This window comes from Mus caroli, chromosome 7 (assembly GCF_900094665.2).
Source record: "Mus caroli chromosome 7, CAROLI_EIJ_v1.1, whole genome shotgun sequence".
Lineage (NCBI taxonomy): Eukaryota > Metazoa > Chordata > Mammalia > Rodentia > Muridae > Mus > Mus caroli.
Window position 1 is genome coordinate 99,574,660 of NC_034576.1, and position 22,804 is coordinate 99,597,463.

The following is a 22,804-nucleotide window of genomic DNA, read 5'->3' on the forward strand; positions in this document are numbered from 1 at the left end:
TATCTCTGAACTCCGTTCTCCAAGCCCCATGACCACCCTGCCGGCATTCCCAGCACCCACAACCCGGCCCAGCCTGATGCTGGGCTGGTGTCCCCCTGTGCCAGCTTCTGTGAATCTGTTCTCTGCCGCTTGACTTTGCAATTTGGCAGGCTTCGCCTTGCTGGCTTGAGAGTTTCCCTTTCCAGTCTGTGAGCAAGCTAGAATTACCCGGGAGGAAGCCGCCAAAAACCTAAGGATGTGCAGATGAGTATTTTTGCTTCTCTAAATGGGCCCTCAACCAGCCAGCACAGGGCGCCGAGCGCTTTCAATCCACACATTGGAAAGTTGTTTAGGTTTAGAGAGAAGCACTGCCAGGCACTCACACCAAAGACTTGGAAGGCAGCTAGCGTGTCGAAGGAGAGAAAACCACAAAAGCCACATACTGAGAAATCACGAGGTAAAAATCTCTACTCCTGGTCCTTGCTTCCTTTGTCTGTATGTAAAAATTGGATATTTTCCTCCCACTGAACTCTTAACACAGGCATGTATTTTTCCATACACATAGGGAAGGTGGTGTTTGGGTTCAGAGCTCCCTCTACTCAAAACACCCAGGTTTCCCTGTGGGAACCGGGAAGGAAAGTCACAAAGAGCATGGCTAGAGCCTTCAAAGGGAATAAGGAGAGAGTTTGGGGGATGACAGAGACCAAATCCCAAAAGACACTGAGAGAGGCATGGAGTGGACCAACAGAAGTCAGGGCCCCATCCTGGAAGGGAGTTTGGCTCTCAGCTCCGCAGGTAGGGCCTCCACCCTGTACTTTGAAGCCCAAATGAAAACTTGCTGTGTGCCTGGTGCTGACTAGAAATGAGGTCAGAGCTGAATACAGCTTCTCTTTTCCTATGTAGTTGCCACCTTAGTCCCTGGGGTAGAATGTAGGAAACTGAGGCTGAGCGAGAGGAAATGCCTTTACAAGCTCCCTGCGCTGGGTTTCATCAAGGATGGGGAAATGAATCTCTCTAATGAGACCAAGAACGTAATTGCCTAGCGCAGAGCTGCCAGCTGGTAATAGGATGTAAATATTAGTTCCCTGAACATCTACAAAGAATTTCCTGGTATATTGTCTCATTTGCTGCAACTCCTCGGGATAATGTTGATACTCTGATTTACATATGGGCAAAGAAGCTCAGGATCTTAAGAGACCTGAGTCAGGTGACCCATCAGTGACTGTAGAAGCAAACAGGAAGTGAGGTGCCCTGCCCCCACCCCTCCCGCTCATTGGACACACTCATTCATTTATTCCTGTGACGATGCATCTGTGCACATTCGCCACTCTGTGGCAAAGCAGTTGGCTCAAAAGGCCTTCATGGAGATACAGAACACTCAGGACAACTGGGCAAAGGAGTCCCCTCCACAAGTCCCCTGAGCTCAGAAGCCTGAGGACCACTGAAGTTCTCAGGTCCAGTCCCAATGTTCTGACGGTAGGAATTGAAGCTCTGGCAGGATCATCACTAACAGGAGGAAAAACCAGAAAGCCTGGAGCCGCTGAGCACCGTGGCCTTCTTTCCTGGGCACACCGTAACACAAAGCAACATGGAAAAAAATGCTAAAATGCAAAATGCTCTCTCATTCATTTATTCTCTCTCCCCACTGGACTCCCTCTCTGCTCTTTCCCACCCACCCACTCATCAGGACGCCATCTTTTCATCATAATGACAAGCAGAAAGGTCTCTGCGAGTAAGTCCCCAAGGTGCCACAGGACCAGAGGGCATAAAATATTTAGCAGCCAGTGTTGACAAGAAATGGGTTTTAGGAAATTGAAAATTCTCCTGTCACTTTAGAGCAAACTGTGTTCTTGATGTAGCCGAAAGCTGGCAGGACCATACCCCAGAGAGCATCAGGGAATGTATGCAGCAACCCAACTGTAGCTCTGGAGAGTCTGCAAGCTCCCCTGTCCTGCACATAGACAGGGGCTGGGGCTGGGGCTGGGGCTGGGGGAGGGACAGAAGGCTTAGGACAGAGGAGCTGAACACTGGCTATTTTGGCCCATCTTGGGAATGGCTGTTAAGCTAAGAGAACAACCTCAGTGTTGTTGTTTTTGGTGGTGGTAGTGGTGGTGGTAGTTGGGTTGTTTGGTTTTGTTGTGTTTTTGGAAATAGGTTTTTCTCTGTGTAGCCCTGGCCATCCTGAAACTTGCTCTGTAGACCAGGCTAGCCTTGAACTCAGAGATATGCCTGCCTCTGCCTCCCAAGTGCTGGGATTAAAGGTGTGCACCACCACCACTCAGCTTTTTTACATTCACTAACAACCACATGTACATTACAACAACTTTAAAAAAAAAAAGTAAAAAGAAAAATTAACATCATCCTTGATCCCAGATGGCTGCCATTGTAGTATGCCTCTTTCTAGCTTTAATCTCCTCTTTGTCAATAAGCTAACTTATATATTTCCCCTAGCTGATGTCATTCTTTTCCTGCAGCTCTTTCTACTTAGCATGGAGCAAACACGTCACCCCACATCATTACGTATCTAACTAGAACAGTGGTCCTCAACGCGTGGGTCCAAACCCTTGTGGGGGTGACATGTCAGATGTCCTGCATATCAGATATTTGTATTACAATTTATAACAGTAGTAAAATTACAGTTATGAAGTGGCAACAGAATAAGTTTACGGTTTGGGGATCACCATCCCAAGGAACAAATAATAAAGGGTCACCTTTGGAAGGCTGGGAACCACCACCCTAGAGGATCATGTTAAACGATTATTAGATTAGTATTCTAATCTGCAAGTAAAGTAACTGTGCTACGACTGTCTAGCCAGTTCTCAGTCGTTGACCATCTGAGTCAGTTCTGTTTGGTTTGGGGTTATTGCTTTGGTTATTGCCATTACTAACATGATCGTGACAGATACACTTGTAGAGACTAGCATGCTAGAGCAAATTCCTAGGAGAGAAACTTTCCAATTGCATTATTCATATTGTTTGAGGAGCCCCAAATTGGGCCAAATGTTGGGTGTTAGTAGGAAGCCCAGGGATGTCAAAGTGATGAGTCCCTCAGGAAGAGCTGGAAAGTCAGCTGCAAGACACCCTGCTCAATGTTTCCAGACCGTGTGTAGTGTAGCTACGCCTCTTGGGGAGACAGTCAGCCAAGGGCTTCCCTTAGTGCCAGTCCTTTCCAGTCCGATACATCCAACAGTGCTTTGGTAAAACATTGGTCACCCAGACCTGATGGCTACCATCCCCTAGGCATTCACCACGACTTCAGCCACTGTCCCAGCCTGGCTGAAGAGAAACTCAGTGCATGGCTCCAGGCTTTGAGCCTAAGTCCCACTGCAAGTGTCATTAACCCCTTCCAGGAGGACCCAGTCTGTGAAGCCCTAGAGACACCCCCCCCCCATCTATCAGGCTTCCTGAGCGCCAGTGTCCACTCAGTCACCTGAAGGTCACCTGCAGGCAGATCCATCTTCAGTAGGTTTGGGGCAAGTTTACCATTGTGCATTCCTGATCAGCTCCAGGGAGCTGCCAGTGCTGCTGATCTGATGAGAAGAATCGGGTGTGGTTCACCCAGGAAGTTATTTTTAAATAGGCCCAATGTGTGGACCAACTACACTGGGGATCTGGCTTATCTGACTACTCAGAGTGGCATTTGAGCATCAGTGCTTTCTAAAGTCTCCTTCTAGTCTGACTATGAGGCCAAAATGAAGAGTCACTAGCCTAGGACCACATGTCAGGCAGAGGCATGAGGTTTCCACGTTCATACTCCAAGCCTAACTTCATGTTAAGTCACCTTCATGCATGGGTCATGCCAGCATTCCAAGATCATTTCAATCCTTTGAAGAACTGCCGTGTCAGCCTCCAGACTCCATCCTCCTCTCCCTCACACTTCTGTAACCATTGTCTAAGTTTGAGCACTCAACTATGTCCCAGGATGTAAAATGTCATCCCTATTTTCCCAATATGAATATTGAAGCTCAGAAAAGCAAAGTAACTTGCCCAAGGTTGGAAGTGGGTGTAGGTTAGGAACCCAAGCTTGTCTCTGTCTCACCGACTTCCTTTTTAAGGCTGTGATCCCCTTCTTCAGTGTCCATAAGGCTGGGTCATACTGTATATGAAGGCCCTTTGGACACAATAGTGGGTTATTGGGAGTTTGGGGGTGACTAATGATGGGCATCTTGGCATCATTTGAGTGTCCGTGTCTCCATTGTCAGGTTCGCCTGGAGTGGCCCACAGACTTAGCCATCAACCCAATGGATAATTCTCTCTATGTCCTCGACAACAATGTGGTCCTGCAAATCTCCGAAAACCACCAGGTACGCATTGTCGCTGGGAGGCCCATGCACTGCCAGGTCCCTGGCATCGACCACTTCCTGCTGAGCAAGGTAGCCATCCATGCGACCCTGGAGTCAGCCACTGCTCTGGCTGTTTCACACAATGGAGTCTTGTACATCGCTGAGACGGACGAGAAAAAGATCAACCGCATCAGGCAGGTCACTACAAGTGGTGAGATCTCACTGGTTGCTGGTGCCCCCAGTGGCTGTGACTGTAAAAATGATGCCAACTGTGACTGCTTCTCTGGAGATGATGGTTACGCCAAGGATGCAAAGCTGAATACCCCATCGTCCTTGGCTGTGTGTGCTGACGGGGAGCTCTATGTGGCCGACCTGGGAAACATCCGAATTCGATTTATCCGGCAGAATAAGCCTTTCCTGAACACTCAGAACATGTATGAGCTATCCTCCCCCATCGACCAGGAGCTGTACCTCTTTGATACCAGCGGCAAGCATCTGTACACTCAGAGCCTACCCACAGGGGACTACCTGTACAACTTCACTTACACGGGGGACGGGGACATCACACACATCACCGACAACAATGGCAACATGGTGAACGTCCGCCGAGACTCTACCGGGATGCCTCTCTGGCTGGTAGTCCCAGATGGCCAGGTATACTGGGTAACCATGGGCACCAACAGCGCACTCAGAAGTGTGACCACACAAGGACACGAGCTGGCCATGATGACCTACCATGGCAACTCTGGCCTCTTGGCAACCAAAAGCAACGAAAATGGGTGGACAACGTTTTATGAGTAAGTATCAAGTTGTATTCTACGAGATGTGGTGTATGATTGAAAATGAGTGAACTGATGACATGTGTTTTTTATTGATTTCATTTTAAATCAGGAGTGGGTGTGAAAACCATTATCAATGACAGGTTCTGCATGTTTATATTCCAAATGATTTCTCCTGAAAGGGAAATGGGATGGTGGGAAAGACATGAGTTTTAGACTCATGTGGGGCTTCCATCCCAGCTATAGGTACTATGTTACTCTCTCTAGGTCTCAGTTTCCATACCTGTAAAATAGGTACAGTAGACACCCAGATTACCACAAAGATATAATGTCAACCAGAAGTACTTAAAGTGTTATATCTTCGAATAAACAGCAAGGTGACAGATAATAGGAAGAACAACTCCATGTGGGTGGATTCTCTACATAACTGATGCTACATTTTTTTTTTTAATTTTTGGATTGAACTTCTGACATTCATTATATGTCTCCTTTCTCAAACACATGATATAAACATCACCTGGTCTTTCTTTCAATATGTCACGTTCATTAAGGAATGATAACAGTTACATATCATGCTGTGCTATAGAAATAACTTCCAGAAGTGGGCACACAAAACCCTTCACCCAGGAATGAGCCAATGACTTTGATCTAGTTGCTTCTTGGCTTTCTCGCCTAATGGGTTATGGTTCGACCTTGTCCTCGCCACAGCGTTGCAGCTCTCTGTTCTCAGGTGTAATTCACACCTCAAGTAACTATCCCCTGCTCTACCTGCAAGGTTCACATCTCAGAGCAGGGTGGCCAAAGAGAGGCAGAGTTTCAGCTCATTACAATCCTAGGCAAATAACTCACCTCACATATGGATAGAAGACCAAGGTGCTATTTTAATGAATGGGCCTTCTAATATCTCTTTTTCAACTTAGACTTTTTTTTTTTAAGCTTCACTTCTTTGTCATGTTCCAGACAACCGAGCCTGCTGAATATGTCAGCATTCCAGGCTGCTGGAGCTGGCGAAGAACTTAGTCTTGTTGAACATCAGCTATGTGCTAGAAACAGAGTCATTGAGCTAATCTTCACAGCAGTGGGGGTGATGGGTAATATTTTCTCTTTTACGGAAACAGAAACTGAGGCTAAGGGAGGCTCATTTGCAGGCTAGAAGAAAGTGAGAACCCTGCAGGGAAACAGGAGTTCTAAACACAAGTTCTAGCTTGTCTGGAGCTAGAGTTTTAGTTCCGAGTTGGGCTCCAGGACCTTCCCAAACCTCTCCCTGAATCTGCAAATCCCAAATGAGTTTAAGTCGTTGGATCATAAGGTTTTCTCAAATGAAATAAATATCAGCTCTCACAGCTGTAGAACCCAATGATGGGGGTAGGGGCTATAGTTGATTTTTAAATATAATTTACATTTTAAAAAAAGCCACAGCCCTATGTGCAAAGTTCACTAGTTAAAGTCCTTTCTCCAAACAGGGGCCTTGTTAATTGTAAAAAAAAAAAAAAAAAAAAAAAAAAAAAAAAAGACAAAGATCCAGGAAAACAGCAATTATCTTGATTAACTCGTTGAAATGGAAATACACTAAATAATTCAATTTTCCCCATTGCCTGGTGGAAACTTCTTATACATTATTTAGCCAATACAGGGGTTTCTTTGTCAGAGCAAATCTGTTCACGCAATTAGTTCCCAAGGTCACTCCTCCCAAGTCCCAAACGGAATGCTAACACACCACCACCACTGTCACTCCTGCCATTCCTGAAAACTAAAATCCCTTCCTATGTGTACGCCAAAAAAGGAGCCCTCCCTCTCTGTCCTCCATGTAAGCCACAGTCACAGCCGATGGCAGGTTAACTATGACGCCGCTATGTGAATTCATGTGTTTGCTTGGATGCATTTGTACGTGCAGGTACATGTGCATATGTGTATGGAGGCCAGAGAACAAGCTCAGGCATCCTCAGGAGTGCTACCCACCTCCTTTACGGTCTCTCATTGGTCTGGTGCTCAGAGACTGAGCTAGCCTGGCTGTCTGGCCAGCATCAGGCCACAGGAGCCGATTGTCCCCACCTCCCAGTGCTGCTGCAGATTACAAGCCCTCACCACCAGGCCCAGCATTTTTATGTGGATTCTGGGGCGGTGTGTGTGTGTGTGTGTGTGTGTGTGTGTGCGTGCGCGCGCGCGAATTTAGGTCCTCATATTTGATAAGCACTTGACCAATCTGGATATACCCTCAGCACCCACAGCTCATATCTCAAGGAAAAGAAACTGTTACAATTGTATTTTTTAAATAGCATTAAAAATCTTTTAAAGTCCACTTTATATTAAAGCACTGGAGGAATGTTGATCATTGGCATAAACCAAAAGTGAAGGTGCCATATATAACATTAAAGGGAGACTCACATTTTTTTTGAGATCCTACTGTGTGCGAGACTCTTCCCCCAATGTCTATAACAGCTCTGAGGGTTTGCAAGCCCCTGGGTCTGACACAAAAAAGTAAGTTGACAAGGTTGCCTCAGTCAGTAAGAATTGTCATCTGCACATTCTTTTTCCTGTGAACACACTACAGCTCAGAGAACGTACATAATAAGCTCCCAATCGTGCTTAGTAGGTTTAGAGTAAAATCCTACATCCCTGCCACTCCTGCTACACTGGCCCAGCATTCTATGTGCTTCCTGACTTACCTGTATGGCAGGGACTAAGTCAGTGAGTGGTGAGTTCCTAGGGATAGTCTAAAGTAGGGAATCTATGAGATAAAATATGGCAGGTTCAGTGATAGCTGCTGCTGTTCTTTCCAACAACACAAAGCACTGGCAGTTATTAGAGAGGCAGCATGCAAGGGAAGCAATGCAAGCAACAGAAACAAGTGTTTTATTAGAGGTGGAAATCAGGAGTCAGGCAAGGAGAATGGAATCAAATGTCAAGTCTGAGAGGTCAGGAAGACCCAGGAAAAGAGTCAGGTCCTAGGAGTATCTAAGATGGACTAGGAAACGGGGTGCACTGCGGCCCCAAGCAAAGTGTTCCAGCTCACACTGGAAACAAAGTGAGGGTGTAAGACACCAGCACTTGCCGGCAGTGGTGGCACACTTTAACCCCAGTACTTGGGAGGCAGAAGCAGGCAGATTTCTGGCTTCAAGGCTAGCTTGGTCTACAAAGTGAGTTCCAGGACAGCCAGGACTACACAGAGAAACTCTGTCTCAGAAAAAAAAAAAAAAGACACCAGCACTCACTAGACTGTAGCCATGGAGCTGAGAATAGACTGCAGCTTTCAACGAGTCTCCCAGTCTCCACCACCCAGAACTGTCACTCTGTTTAGGGCCATTCTGAGCATCAAAAGACTCGATAATTCTCTTCTCTCCATCTCTGTCCTGCTGTTTCTCTGGCTGTCCACTTCCTTTCTCTCTGAATCTCTGCCCTGTTTCTCTATCTCTTTAAGTCTCTGTCACCTCTCTCTGGATCTCTGACCTGCTTTCTCTCTGGGTCTCTGTCCTGCAGTCCCTCTGGGTCTCTGTCCTGCAGTCCCTCTGGGTCTCTGTCACCTCTCTCTGGGTCTCTGTCCCAGACTCTTCTCTGAGAGTCTGCTTTCTCATTTTCTAGCTTTCTGTCCCCCATTTCTTGTATCTAGTCCCTTCTTTCTTTCTCTCTAAGTATCTGTCTCTGTTTCTCTCTGCCTCTACCTTTCTTTCTCTCCCTCTTGGTCTCTGTCCCCTTTTGCCCCCTCCCTCTGTGTGTGTGTGTGTGTGTGTGTGTCTGTCTTCTGTCTTTGTATACTTCTTTCTGAGACTCTAAAACTACATAAATACACAAACATGCATACATACACACATACTTTCTGAAAGTGAAATTACTTCATAAATGATGAAACCAGCTAGAAATCATTACAACATTCTTAATTAAGAAAACTCCCACATATGGAGTTTTCCCAATGAACCATTTGTTGAAGTAGGTTTCCCCTTTAGCATCATGAGGCAGTGTAGTGGAGTCAAATCCCATGCTTATACATATAAAGTGCAGGGATGCTTGTGGGATGGGCTGTTCCTGAAACAAGTTTTAAGTTGGTTTTATCAATCCTCACAGCACATTAAATAAAACATCTAATATAAACAGTATATACTAGAGACACTTGTCTCAGAGAGTCTGCTGTTGTAGAGAGGCAAAGTTACTTAGCCCATGTCTATTGGGAACCCTTCTAGAAGACTACAATGCAGTCCTTGGTTCTGTGGAGTGGACACCATGGCTTTCAGACTCAACTCCAAGTCACACAAAACATGATGGGAAGGAAAAAAAAAGTCTTGCTAAAGCCAGATGTGGTAGTGTATAGTTGTAATCCCATTACTCAGACAGTCTGGGCTGCCTGCATAGTGAATTCCAAGCCAACCCATGCTACATAGTGAGACACTGTCTCACAGACAAAAGCAAAGAAGGAAGCTGATAGAATGGGGCTAGTCCCAAAAGGACTTTCTGGGTGGCAGTGAGCAACAAGCTCGCTGTGTTGCATAAAGGGAAGTGGCTCTAGCTGCCCACAGGCCCCTGGGACAGCCCCCGTTATAGTTATGCTCACATTAAGTATGTGAGCCCTTCACTAATTTCTTTACATTTATTTCTGCTTTAAGTTTGGGGCTTTGCCACCTCATAGGTGCTCAGTAAATATTTTATGAATGAAATGTAGATCCAGGAGAGCAGGGAAACAAAGAAGGAACGCATGCGCAGAGAGGACACTCCATTTAGACCCTGGCTCCAGCATCATCCGTGCATCTGGCAGGACGGAGAATTCAATTCACACAGTTCAAATAGAATGTGTGTCTTTCGGTCTGTGCTGGAGAAATAGGAGAGCTACAGCGAGCACTGTTCCCAACTTTACAATGAAAATAAGCCTGACAAGAGACAAATCCATGAGTTTGCCTTGAATTCTTTCTCTAAGGTCACAGGGCAAGCAACAGGCCCAAATCCAAGAAGCAAACTCCACCTACAGAAAAGAACCACATTTAAGCTTCCAGTTTACTGGGTGGGCACAGCCAGACACTAGACGTGGTAGTTGAGCTACAGCTACAGAAACTGGGGAGACAGGGGTGCTTATGTCTTCTTTGATGATCTACCTGACCTCCCTACAAACCACAGCAGAGGTTCTACACACACAAACATAGTAGAGAGAAATTAAGGAAGTGTCCCCCACAATTGGCATGATAAAGGGCACAGCAGATGCTACTGGGGAACACAGTGCCCACTGGCTCCACCCACTCCTTCGTCACCCTGTCTCCCCTAAGGAGCAATAGAAAATGGCAGCTGTGCACCCTCCTTAGACACTGTGTGAGAATCCATACAGCTCATGAGAGATGGAAAGAAAGGGAACATGATAACTGCAGCTGAGAGAGAAGCAGGAACAGTCTTCAGCCCAGAGCTGCTGCCTAAGAAGGGCCAGGAGCACAGAGCAGAACACAGTCCTGAAACTCAGGGACCCATGGACCTGTCAGAACAATAGAGAATGCTCCCCCAACACCCACAACTGCCTAAAATCCTGAAGCAAAACAAGGGGAAGAATACAGTAGGAAAGGGGATACGGAGTAAGCCAGCACTGGAAGGAGTCGTCCCTCTAAGATACTACTTAGGCAGGATCTAAAGCTGGGACAGAGTGACTTGGAGACAGAGGAAAATAAATAAATAAATAAATAAATAAATAAATAAATAAATAAATAAATAAATAAATAAATGCAAGCTCTGGCAAAGCAGTTTCTCAATCAAATTATTGCTAGAAGAGCTTAATGCCTGTGACACACCAATGTTCACCATAGAAATAGTGAACCTCAAAGCCAGCCTGATTCCTGAGGCCATTACCTCACACACCCTCATTAAAGACCTCACAGGAGGAGACTCACGTCATCTCAGACTCCGCTGTGCTGCACAAGATGTCACATTTTCCACCTGACCGTGTAACAGGGCAAGAAAAAGCAAGAAATGCAGTCATCCGACTCACATTCAGCTCTGACACAGATGTTGAAAACACCTTTCAGGGAATTTAGAATAACTGTAATTATATTAACAGCGCTAATGGAAAAGGTGAGCCGTGGGCAGATCAGATGGGTATTTCAGCAGAGATGGGGAAGAAAAAGAATCAAATGGAAATGCTAGAACTGAGAAGCCCAGCTACAGAGATGAAGAATGTCTTTGAAGGGCCCGCAGCTCTTGATGACAGCATGACACAGCTGGGGAAAGAAGCTAGGTCAATAGAAATTACCCAGACCAACACACAAAGGAGAAGAGATAAACCCACAGAGCAAGAGCTATGGGAGAATATCAAATGGTCAAATGCACATGTAATAGAATTCTAGCAAAGAGAAAATAGGCAGATCAAGTAATGACCGTGCAGTATTCCCAATTAGTAGCAGGACACAGTTTTTAAAGAGCTCAGAAAGTATGAAACAAAATATGTATGCACATACATACATACATACATACACATACATGTAGAAACTTCTAAGTGTGTCATATTCAAACTATTGAATTGTTTATAAAAGGGAATTTTCGGAAAAAGGGATAAGAGCCACAGCAAATTCTCACCAGAAACTATGCAGACTAAAAAACAGAAGAACAAAAGAAATGCAAAAAAAAACCCCAAATATCTGTCCACTGGGACATGATTCCTAAAATAGCGTTTTAGTGAAGGTACCTACAGGAACAGGTAAGGATAAGGATCACAGAAAGGTGCTGCGACCCATCGGCACCTAAGGAGCCATCTAAGCAGCCATCACTAGCCACCTTTAAGCCTTTTAGCTTAAGGTGAGCGTAAAACAAGTTGCTGGAGTGGTCACTAGGGGGAGAGAAACCACCCAAAAGAAGATGTTGGTACAGCTGTAAAAGGACTAGGGGAGAAAAATGAAGGAATATGTGTCCTGGCTCGTCTCTTTCCAGTGTGTGCCTCTTATTTGAACCTAGTGAGGCAAACCAGCAGAGATGCCCAGTCCACAGTCTATAGCTGCTAGCCTCCCCGGGGACAAAGAATGGCAAAGAATAGCTTTAGGAAGGAGCAAAACACTCAGAATAGACACTGACTGACGCCATGGCATGGTCCTTGTAAAAGGGAGAACCAGGATTCTACCCTAGCTGGACCTGACTCCTAAGCACCTCTCCCCCACTTCCCCCTCCCCCAGAAGACACCTGGCCTCAGAACAGCATCGGTAAGCTTATGATAAGGTTTGCAGATCTTACAGATCTCGGTAATCCTGAAGTCTAGAATTTGTTGTTGGGATTTAATCTTGCAGTAAATACAAGTCATGACCGGAAAATGCAGAAAGTACTCCGGCTACGACTTGACTTAGGAGTGCCCAGTGATGTAATATCCATTACAGTGACCTGGGCCAACAGAACTACTACCACAGCCAGCTTTGAACTCTGTTCACAAATGACACAGTGACCACGTCTTTGCTGGTGACACTGGTATTTAGAACAACTACAGATGAAAGTCATAAAAATCACATCTTTGTTATCCAACCGAAACGTCAGGATGAGTGAGACTTGTGTACCAGAGAGGGGTTTTGGCATTTCCTCGCTCGCTGCACGTAGCAAGTGGCTAGCGATGAAGTATATGGTGTGAAGAAAACCTTCCAGCGCGTGTGAAGACACCCTTTAGTGGTCCCCTTCTGGAAGCCGAGTTCATGGCAGCTCCATGAATCTTTTATGTGTTTTCTCTCACCGTGCTGTAAAGATGCTTCAGAGAACTGGCGTGAAGAAAAGTCAGTGGAAGGAAATCACAGAAAGCCAATCGTCTGGCCATCTTTACCTCCCCCCTCCCAACGGGGATCTGGCTCTGCCGCTAAGTGAGCTGAAGCCAGAGCCAAGCAGAACTTGTCTTGAAAACTGTCAGTCTTCTTGACCCACTCGAGACTTCCAAATAGAATTGTTTTCCCCTTTAGCACAGCGATAAACACAAAAGGTTTTGTTGTTGTTGTTGTTGTTGTTGTTGTTGTTGCTGGTTGTTTGTTTACCTGAAGCAGCATCATTTTAATGGAAATTCTAATCAAAGAACACAATCTCCATGGCCAGGCAGACCTGGTTGTGAATCTTCCCATGAGCTTTGTCTTTAGGCAAGCTGATCACCCTCTCCCAACCTCTATCATTGCCATTTGTAAAATGACAATAACAATCTCTACCTGGAAAGATGCTTATGAACGCAATGCATGATACCCAAAAGGCTCTGTGATTAATAGTGAGCTCTTCTTTTCTCATATAGAATGGAATATAAAGTAGAAAGTTGCTCTTAATCCGCTCAAAAAAAAATCAACAAAAAATAGCTACCCTATTCCCTTATTCAATCAGTGAACCCTGCAGTGTAGTGTCTCCATGCGGTGTCTTCTCTAGGCACTGAGAATATAGGGAAAGTCCCTGTGCTCATGGATTTACATTCCAGTACAAGAAGTCAGGTAAACAGATAGCAAGTATAATGAAGTGGATACGGTACAGTCACGTGGTAGAGGTGGTGGCAGCATGACTGTTTTGGAAACAAGAACTCTCTGTGCCATCACTAGAAGGGAGAAAGCATTCTCTACAGAAACAACAGCCCCCAGCACAACTCCTGGGCTCAGCATGTTTGGCACTGAAGCACAGCGAATTCAATAGAGTTCAGAAAAGCAATTTCCCCTGCAAAGTCAGAATGAGAGACAGGAAGGAGTCAGGTCACACAGCCACCCTTCACTCACATTATTTAAAGCACTCGGCATTCAGCAGTGATCAGCGAATCCTGGCCTCTGGGGGCTGACATTCCACTGAGGAAAGACTCCTAGGACACTGAAGACCCTGGTAGGAAGTTCAGATCCACTGGAAGTACATGACCTCTTTTGGACCTCACTTTATCTATGACATAGGCATTGGTGTTGCCACTCATGGAGTGGGGAGCATAGCCGCCAAGGCTGTACTATGGAGCCTGCGCATAACCACTGGCTGTGGGGAGGCTTATGGGTTAGGAGGCAACAGGCCTGAGATCTGTCCTCCAGAATCACCCCTCTGTCAAAGGTAAAGATAAGATCCTCTAGCCTAGACTGTGCCATCTCTTCTGGTTTGGAAGAAAACATGGCCAGGGTTCTGAGAGCTTTTGTAGTGCAAAGCAGGACAGTCAAGCCAGAGTGGTGACACACGTCAGTCATCCCAGCACCTGTGACGTAGCCGCAAGAGGATCCGCAGTTCTACGTCGTCCTTCGCTGCACAGCCAGCTCAAAGTCAGCATAGGCTACAGGAGACAAGGGAAAAAAAAATCAAACCAAACCAACAAATAAAAACGGCATGATAGTCAGAATCAAAGCAATGTTCCAGCTCCAACCAAACAGAGCTGGGGCTCGGAAAACTGTCTTCCCTGATTCCTAAATCCTGCCGCAGCAGCTCTCAGGCAGTAGCTCTCAGCAGGTCTACGCCATGCAAAACGGCCCCGCAGAGGAGGCCCACAATGCAGAGGTCTCAGGACCAAGAGGAAGGAGGCTCCATCTCTTCCAACTCACTGAGAAGGAGCAGCACTCGGATGGGACAATCACAGGTATCGATCCGGAGGCCAGGGAGCCCATCGGCATCTCCCAAGCTCTGGGAGATACAGAAATTAATGAATAGGAGACAAACATGTATACATTGGCAGCTGCATCTGATGTTCATTTAATTAAGATGTGTAGTCCTTCTACCAGAATATGGGGAGAGTGGAAATGGCTGGGTTTGGGCTGTCACATATAAAATGTGAACCAGATCTTGAAGGCACACGGCCTTTTCATTGTATCTTCCTCTGGCTCGATTTAATTATGCATTACCTTCCATAATAATTACAATTGTCTGCCTTCATACAAAGCCTCCTTCTGTTTGGAGACTAAAGCTCAGGGGAGAAGCCTAGGGAGATTGCTGAAGTATCATTTAGTGAGAGCAGTTGCCTCTAGCTTTGTGTTTCCAGCAGATGTTTATCTTGTACCTACTGTGTGCCGAGGTCTGCCCAGTCTTACAGGAGGCAGGAGTGAGTGGACCATGGTCTCTTTCTCCCCAGACCCATTCTACATCCATGTATTTAGACATTTTACCCCCATCTCCTGGCTGCTTTCTTGATGTCAGTCTTAAATGATACTTGAGTAAGGATGAACTTGGGAGCCAGCACACCTGGGTCACAGTAGTAACAGATGACAGAACCCAGTTGGTGTGAGTCTGAACTCTCAGCCTAGCAGCCTGACCCACTAAGGCTTCCTTGACCTGGAGCACACAGAGTCCCAAGAGGGAACTGACTCATACACCAGCCCTTCCAAAACTAGGAGAAAGCAGAAGCAGGGCACTTCCCTGGGGCTCTTCCTGGTCATGCTGAGCTGCAGGCATGGTAAGGACTAGGAAAGAAAGATTCGGAGAAGTGATTCATTTTCCTGCTAGATATCAGCTAGGTACCAGGTAAAGTTACATCTAGGAAAGTATGCCAAACCTTGGACAAGGAGAAATTAGAGGCTCTGGAGGAGACCCAGCCAGAAAGAAAAGGCAGAGTGTGCAAAGCCATAGCTAGAGATCGAACTCAGCTAACCTCGGCTACCTCACTCTTCTGTTTTGCTCTTCGTTGCTGTGATCACAGCATCAGTGGTCAAAACTAACTTGGAAGAGGAATAGGTGTGATGTCACTGGGTTCGGAGCCGATCCTAATACCAACACTAAGTTTGTATCAGTTTGGCAGCTGAAGCTGACCATGACATGTACAGTCATACTTCTGACCCTAACATGCCACCCCTTTCTTTGATTTCTAGGTATGACAGTTTTGGTCGCCTGACAAACGTGACCTTTCCAACTGGCCAGGTGAGCAGTTTCCGAAGCGATACAGACAGCTCAGTGCACGTGCAGGTAGAGACTTCAAGTAAAGATGACGTCACCATAACCACAAACCTGTCTGCTTCGGGTGCCTTCTATACCCTGTTACAAGGTAAGTCAGCCAAGGCCTGGGGACTTTGAGACCCAGAGATGAAGATGACCAGAGGAGGAAGCTACTACAGTAGCTGGCCAAGATCAAGAAAGCCTCTTGCTTTGGTTTTTCTCTCTTCTGCTACCTCATTTGCAAACATGCCAGGCAGAGGCCTATAAATTGTCTCTCAGAGGTTTCAGAGTGATTTTTCATTGTCCCATCCTATTATCCTCAGAACAAAGGGGAGAAAATCCATTAGTTGTTAATCCAGGTGACCTCCTACTCTGCTGTTATAATGGCTCCCAGATTTAAAAAAAAGAAAAATGTTAGCTCACACTGGTGTAAGAGAGACAAAGGCCACCAGTAATTACACCTAATTGTGGCAGGAATTTGGGTGTACAGAAGTCCTTCCAGGAGCCAGGGAGACAATTGTTCCTCTGCCTGGACTCCAGGGTTTCCCTTTCTGTGCAGCCATTGAATCATCTCAGATAGGGATTGGTGTTTTAGCTTCAGGCCCCTGAGAGTGAGGGAGTCTTGCTGTGAGCCCACTATTTTGACTGTTCCCATGGGAAGTAGTGACCACTGGGGCAGCACCCACAGCTTTGTTGAGTTTAATAACCTAAAAGGAACACCAATGTCACTTAGGGAAGCCCTGTCTGACTTTTTCTCTTTCTTCCCTCATCTGATACACTCCCAGATCTCGGCATCTAACAGCTAAAGGAGCTCGGCTCTGGGTGTCCAAGATCCTGTTCTAGCTCTGCCTCTGTCACTAAGTGAGACCACACATAGCCCTTGGGTTTCTTCTTCAGGGAAAGAAAGCATGCTGAAAAGATGTTGGGTAGTATGGAACAGTCCCTGGATGGACCTGAGGCACCTGTGCCTGCTGGAAGGGGAGGTCACTCTTGTTCTCTGAGCCTCAGTTTCTTGATCTTGGAAATGGGGCTACATTAGAGACTGCCACACAGAGTTGCCTAGACATATCTAGAGACAGCATTCATAAAGCATCTTGGGCCAGGCACAGAGCTCTGCTCAGAAACTGTTTGCTGGACTAACTGACTAATTAAGCAGTTGGATTTACCACAAGAAGGTAAATGTTTGCATGTTTGCATTATTGCTTTTGTTCCCAAGCATAGTTTTTGTCTTTCAAAAAGCTAGACCGAAAATAGAAGTTATTAAAGAAAGAGAGACCATGTCCAGAAATTTCTTACTCTAATGAGGAGTTGGGACACATGATGCTATGCATGCTCTGGCAGGGTTATTACCAAGAGAAACTACCACCTGATAAGAACCCTACCCAGCCCACCTAGGACAGTGACTGTTAAGCTGTGTGACCTTCAACCCAGTTTATTCCCTCACCATGCATGGGTTTTCTACCCACTTTATACTGCCAGGCCTGCTTTAATACATTTTTATGTTCAGGCAACTTTTTTAAAATTCAAAAGTGCAACACTCCTCAACTTTAAAACGTACCACCATTTAATCACTGCTTTCTGGATGGAGGAGAATAAAAGCCCAGTGTTCAGCATCATGCCTAGATTGTAAGACACACTTCAATTCCAGGAACATTGGAATGTAAAGACGAAAAGCACGTCCTAGAATCCAGGGGATACAGTATCAATAGTCTGCCTGGTACCACTGCAAGCAAGCTCCCTGTCAATTTCATGGTCGTTCCAGGCTCGGGTGCCCGGCCTGTCCGACACCTCAGCAGGGTCTTTGTAAGAAGCTCTTTCAGCTTCATCTTAGGTCTGAAAAGTGGGAAATAATGAGAAGTAGCTGCTAATGAGTAGCACCCTTGGGCAGTCACAGCCAGCATTAGCTGGGATCGTGTGCGGTGAACCTCCCCACATGCTGGCCCATCCAAAGTCAACAGTAATAGACGTATGTGCATTCCGGGAGGAGAAGCCTTACGAGATAAATTGACACAGGCTTTTTCACTCTACGAATGGAAGCAAAATACAGATTGTCAGTGCATGATGCATAGCAACGCTGAGGCAGATTTTAGAATCCCCGTGAGCAATAAAGTGTGGAAAGATGGAGTGCAGGGGAGAGAGAGGAGAGGCCCAATCTGATGTCATTCTAAGGGGAAGATTCAACGAGGGTTTCCCATGAAAACTACATCTTTTAAAAAAGATGTTTTCATTTTGCATAATGTGTATGAGTTCTCTGCCTGCATGTATATATGCACCACATGCATGCCTGATGCCCATGGAAGCAAGAAAGAGGGGTCAGATCCCCTGGAACTGGAGGGACAGATGGTTGTGAGCTGCCATGCGGTTCTGGGGGATGAACTCAGGTCCTCTGGAAGATCAGCACTGTCTCAACCGCAGATCCATCTTCCCAGGCCCCGGCACTATATTTTTATGGCTTTACATAGCCTAAGACATACTTAATTTAATCCAGCAAATACCGAACACATATAATAATAGTAGTGCTAGCTATGTTTTGAACACTCATCAGCTAAAAAGGACTGGTGGCCACTTGTGTCTAACTCCTTTCACTTACAGTAATATCAATAATGCATTTTTCTTGCAATATTACTTGTAGTTGAAAAAACTGAAACAAATTAACTATCTACTTGGTATTGTTAAATACATTGTATTTCCAAATAATGGAAGACTGAAGTTATTTTTTTTGGTTTTGGTTTTGGTTATTTTGTTTCGTTTTGGTTTTTTGGGCTTTTTAAAAATGTGGGTTTGTTTGTTTATTTTAAAGATTTATTTATTTCATGTATATGAGAGCTCTATTTGTATGTTCTCCTGCATGCCAGAAGAGGGCATCAGATCACATTATACATGATTGTGAGCTACTATCTGGCGACTCACAGTTGAACTCAGGATCTCTGGAAGAGATCTTAACTGCTGAGCCATCTCTCCAACCCAAAGGCTGTAGTTATTATGAAAAATGTTTATTACAAGTATTTAACAGCATGATATGATACATTGGCTGATGGAAAACCTCTAAAATAACTATTTGGCTCTGTAAATGCATTAAGAAATACTATAAAATCTACAAATCTACAACATATTTCCAATGGTTTTGAGTACTGAGCTTATATCGTCTCCAGATACCTTCCTAGTTTTCTTCAATGATAAAGTATCACTTCCATATTTAGGGGTAAACACATTTAAGCCCCCACCCTAGCCTCCATCCTCTCTCCTCTTAAGCATCTTCTCTCTTCTGCTTCAGACCAAGTCCGGAACAGCTACTACATTGGGGCCGATGGCTCCCTGAGGCTGCTACTAGCCAATGGCATGGAAGTGGCTCTGCAGACTGAGCCACACCTGCTGGCTGGCACTGTCAACCCCACTGTAGGCAAGAGGAATGTCACACTGCCCATTGATAACGGCCTCAACCTGGTGGAGTGGCGGCAGCGCAAGGAGCAGGCTCGTGGCCAGGTCACCGTCTTTGGACGCCGTCTGCGGGTAAGCGGAGGAAACTTGCAGCCATTAATCCCGGTGCAGGGGTTGGGTGTGTGTTGGGGGGGGTAGTGTATTTAGAGAACGGGGTCCCATTTTTGAAACTCTCCCCAGTTTCTTCATCTACCACAGGGAGAACCGAGGCCACAAGCCACGTGTAACAAAAGGCTGTGGGCCATCCTTTCCGTTTTGATCTGTGTGAACATGGCTGGCCTTGGGATGGGCTCTGAACTGAGTTGCCAGCTTGTATTCCACGACTGAACTCGGACATGTCAGTCACCTTAAAGCCTCAGGGTCAGTCATTGGGAAGTAAAGCCGATGTTGCATGCTGTTTCGACACGCAGTGTCTCACACAGAGCTTGGCATACATCAGGGTCAGTAATGGCTGCTGGTGTCCTTACCCACTCGCTACACTGCTTGTTCTTGTCACTGCTAGTATGTCCCCAAGTTTATTTCAGCCACTTAAAAAATGAGCCACATTTGCCACTCTTTCTGAGTCAGTTGATCCTTTCTAATGATCAAAAGGACTGAGTATGGTGTCAGGGAGATCACAAGTTCAAGGCTACCCTGGCCTATGTGCCAAGAACCTGTCTGTCAGGATGATCTTAGCATAGCTGTCACTGTGGATGGGAGGAGCTGCCTCGAAGACTGGTATTTCGGAGCATTTTTCATTGTGGGGCCCTCGGGTACCTTGTCTGCTCCCCTCCCGTGTTTCTGTAGAGCTCAGCCTTGGCCCAGCTGCCTTCCTCTCTAGGTTCAAAAAGCAAGGTTTAAAGGGCAAAGAGTGCTAAAGCGGGAACTTGGTGGGTGAGCACTTTCCTGGCAGGCGATTAAGCTTGGAAACCAGGGCTGAGGGAATGTAGAGCTGCAGTTCAGTGGCTGCAGATTGCCCAGTAATACAAATGACAAAGCAGAAGGGGAGGGGCTGTACAGGGGGACAGCTGGTGCCCCGGGCCTGGCTCTCTGCCCAGTACCTGTAGACCACAGGTGCTCAGCACACCGCTGCCGAGCCGAAGGGAACCGCAGAAACATCCTCACCGCAACAGTGGACTCTTGAGTCCCTGCCTCTCACCCAAGGAAGTTTCTATACATTCCCTTCTTCTACATGGGCAACCAAGGTCAAAAGAATAAGTGATTGTTTGCGAGTCACACAGCTAGGTGGTTGTAAATCCTGGGAAACCGATGCAGGGCAGAAGCATGGTGGCTAATGACTTACCCAACCGTGAAAACCAGAGCCTGGGAAACCAAACTTCTTTTGTACCCTCAACAGCCAAGAACTCTATAGCTAGCTAGCTAGCTAGCTAGCTAATGTGGAAACCAGCCTCCTACTAGTTCCTGTGGAAGGCCCAGCTAGCTCTTTGTTCCCTGCCACCATCTGGGGTCTCACTGAACTCATCTGCATTCTCAAGAGCCCCTCCTACACTTCTGAGGCAGTGTGCCAAAGGGGAAGTTTGACCTAGGTTGGATTCCCGCTGGGCCCCGTGTGTAGCCTCCAGCAACTCCTCTGAGCCTAGGCTTCCTCTGCAGATGCAAGAGGATGATGTATGTATTCAAAGCACCTAGCCCAGAGCTGCAGACCCCAGGTGCTCAGTAAAGGGCAGTGATTAGTGCTATTAGGAGTTTCTCTCCACCGTGTGAACAGGACCTGAAGTTTCCCAGGCTTTAATTGGTCCCTCTCCCAGCCGGAGATAGATGATACCCTAGTCCGGTGGCCACATCTCCCGCTTCCTCCCAAAATAAATGGCCACCAACAGTGGCAGTTTGTGGAATGAGACTGTTAGCCGGGTGTGCCTCCCCATAATGGAGCTCATTTTTTATACAGCTGGGAATTTTTTTTAATAAAGAAAGATGTAAAATAATCTCATTGCCGCCTCTGCCGAGCACAGGAAGCATAAGGTGCTTCCCCCAGCGAACTGTTCAATTCAGTTTCATTAATTTTGTCACAAAGGTACAGATCTCCTTCTTCACTGGGATCCTTGGGGGTAGGGGTGGGAGGTACTGTCCATGTGGCACCAACACTGGTGGGATAGGAGGATCTCCCAAAGGTGCTTCCAGAAGGCTCCCACCATTGTTGACAGCATGTCCCCCTTTTCATACGCCCTCTCTGCGAAGAACATGGCTTGAGCTTCCAACGCCTCTGATTTTTCACGGGAATTGTCTGCCACACGGTTTTTGCTTCTGCAATTGTGTTTGATTACCCTGGGGAAGGCAAGCTTATTATAACCAGGCCATTCACAGCTAAAGCCGCCTCGGCATCATCATTATAAATCCTTATTTTCGGGGCCTTGGCATTTGTATGGGGAGAGTGGGAGAAGACACACACATCTCTCCTTCCTCTAAGACTGACCGTGATCATGTGCAGTCATTTAGTGGAAATAGTTACAGCCATCTATCCAGTGCCTTCTATGCACCTAGTTAGTAGTCCACGGAGGCTTTACTCACAAATCTAGGTGTATACACCGGAAGAAAGTGAGTCTCTGAGAAGTAAAGGCACTTGACCAAGGTCACACAGGAAGGCTAGTCACAAAGTTGAGGTTGACATTTCAACCTTAATCCTGACACCTGCCTATACCCAAACCCTCTTCTAAATATACAGATCCCTAAAGGATCTTTTATTTCCTCAGGCCACACATGCCATTTTACATTGTGTGACCTAATTATCTGCTTTCCCTTTGGGTCGTCTTGGTTGTCAAACTTGCTGAATGACAAGTAGAAGAGGCAGCAAAGGTGCCCCCTGTGCCCTGTAGGGCCAACTCCCTCCCTACCCCCAGCCGGATGCTTTGAAAAACTTACTAACATTTGGGGACAGCCTATGCTGAAAGGTCCAATCCAAAGGCTCCAAAGCCTATTTCTTTATTAAAACATGGAGCAGGAGACCTTGGGAAATGGCTCACTCAGTAAAGTGCTTGAGGGCCTGAGTTTATTCCCCTGAACCCATTTGGGGGAGGGAGACCAGACATGGTGACGTGTTTGTAATCCTAGCTCTGGAAAGGCAGAGAAGATAGATCCCTGGGGCTCACTGGGCAGCCAGCCTAGCTTAAACAGAAAGTTCCAGGTCCTCGTGTATCCCCATATATACATGTGTGCTCATATAAACACATACAAAGCTCCTGCTTTCAGCTACCTCCATGAGGGCCTATAATTCTGACTCAAAAGGGAAACTGAGTTGGTGGTGGCCTCACAGACCAGAGGCAGATAACTGGGGGGGGGGGGGGTCCTGGTCCTGGAGGCAAAAGGAAAGTACTCTAGAGTTAGGACTAGTTCCAACAGGACTACAAAAGAAACCACAGGGAATGAGAACGCTCCTGTCTCTCAGCTGCCTCTGAGGAGAAACAAGAGGGGACAGCAGGTGACCTAGAAACCTTGCCTGTGGGCAAATGCAGGGGAGAACCAAAGAGTACCAAGTATAGAGGCCCCCGGGAATGCTAAGACTTGCTCAGAAAACCATCAAGTATCTGCTTCACTCATGAAAGC

The 22,804-nt window shown here is 46.3% G+C and overlaps 1 protein-coding gene across 3 annotated transcripts in view; it reads left to right on the plus strand.

The window, feature by feature from the left end:
- Tenm4 (teneurin transmembrane protein 4) overlaps positions 1-22,804 on the plus strand; it is a 699,747-nt gene that overhangs the window by 658,660 nt on the left and 18,283 nt on the right. For all 3 annotated transcript variants that reach the window (XM_029479436.1, XM_029479435.1, XM_021166324.2), the window contains 3 exons: positions 4,182-5,059; positions 15,763-15,935; positions 19,101-19,336. In XM_029479436.1, coding sequence (XP_029335296.1) covers positions 4,182-5,059; positions 15,763-15,935; positions 19,101-19,336 — 1,287 coding nt within the window. The remainder of the gene's footprint in view (positions 1-4,181; positions 5,060-15,762; positions 15,936-19,100; positions 19,337-22,804) is intronic.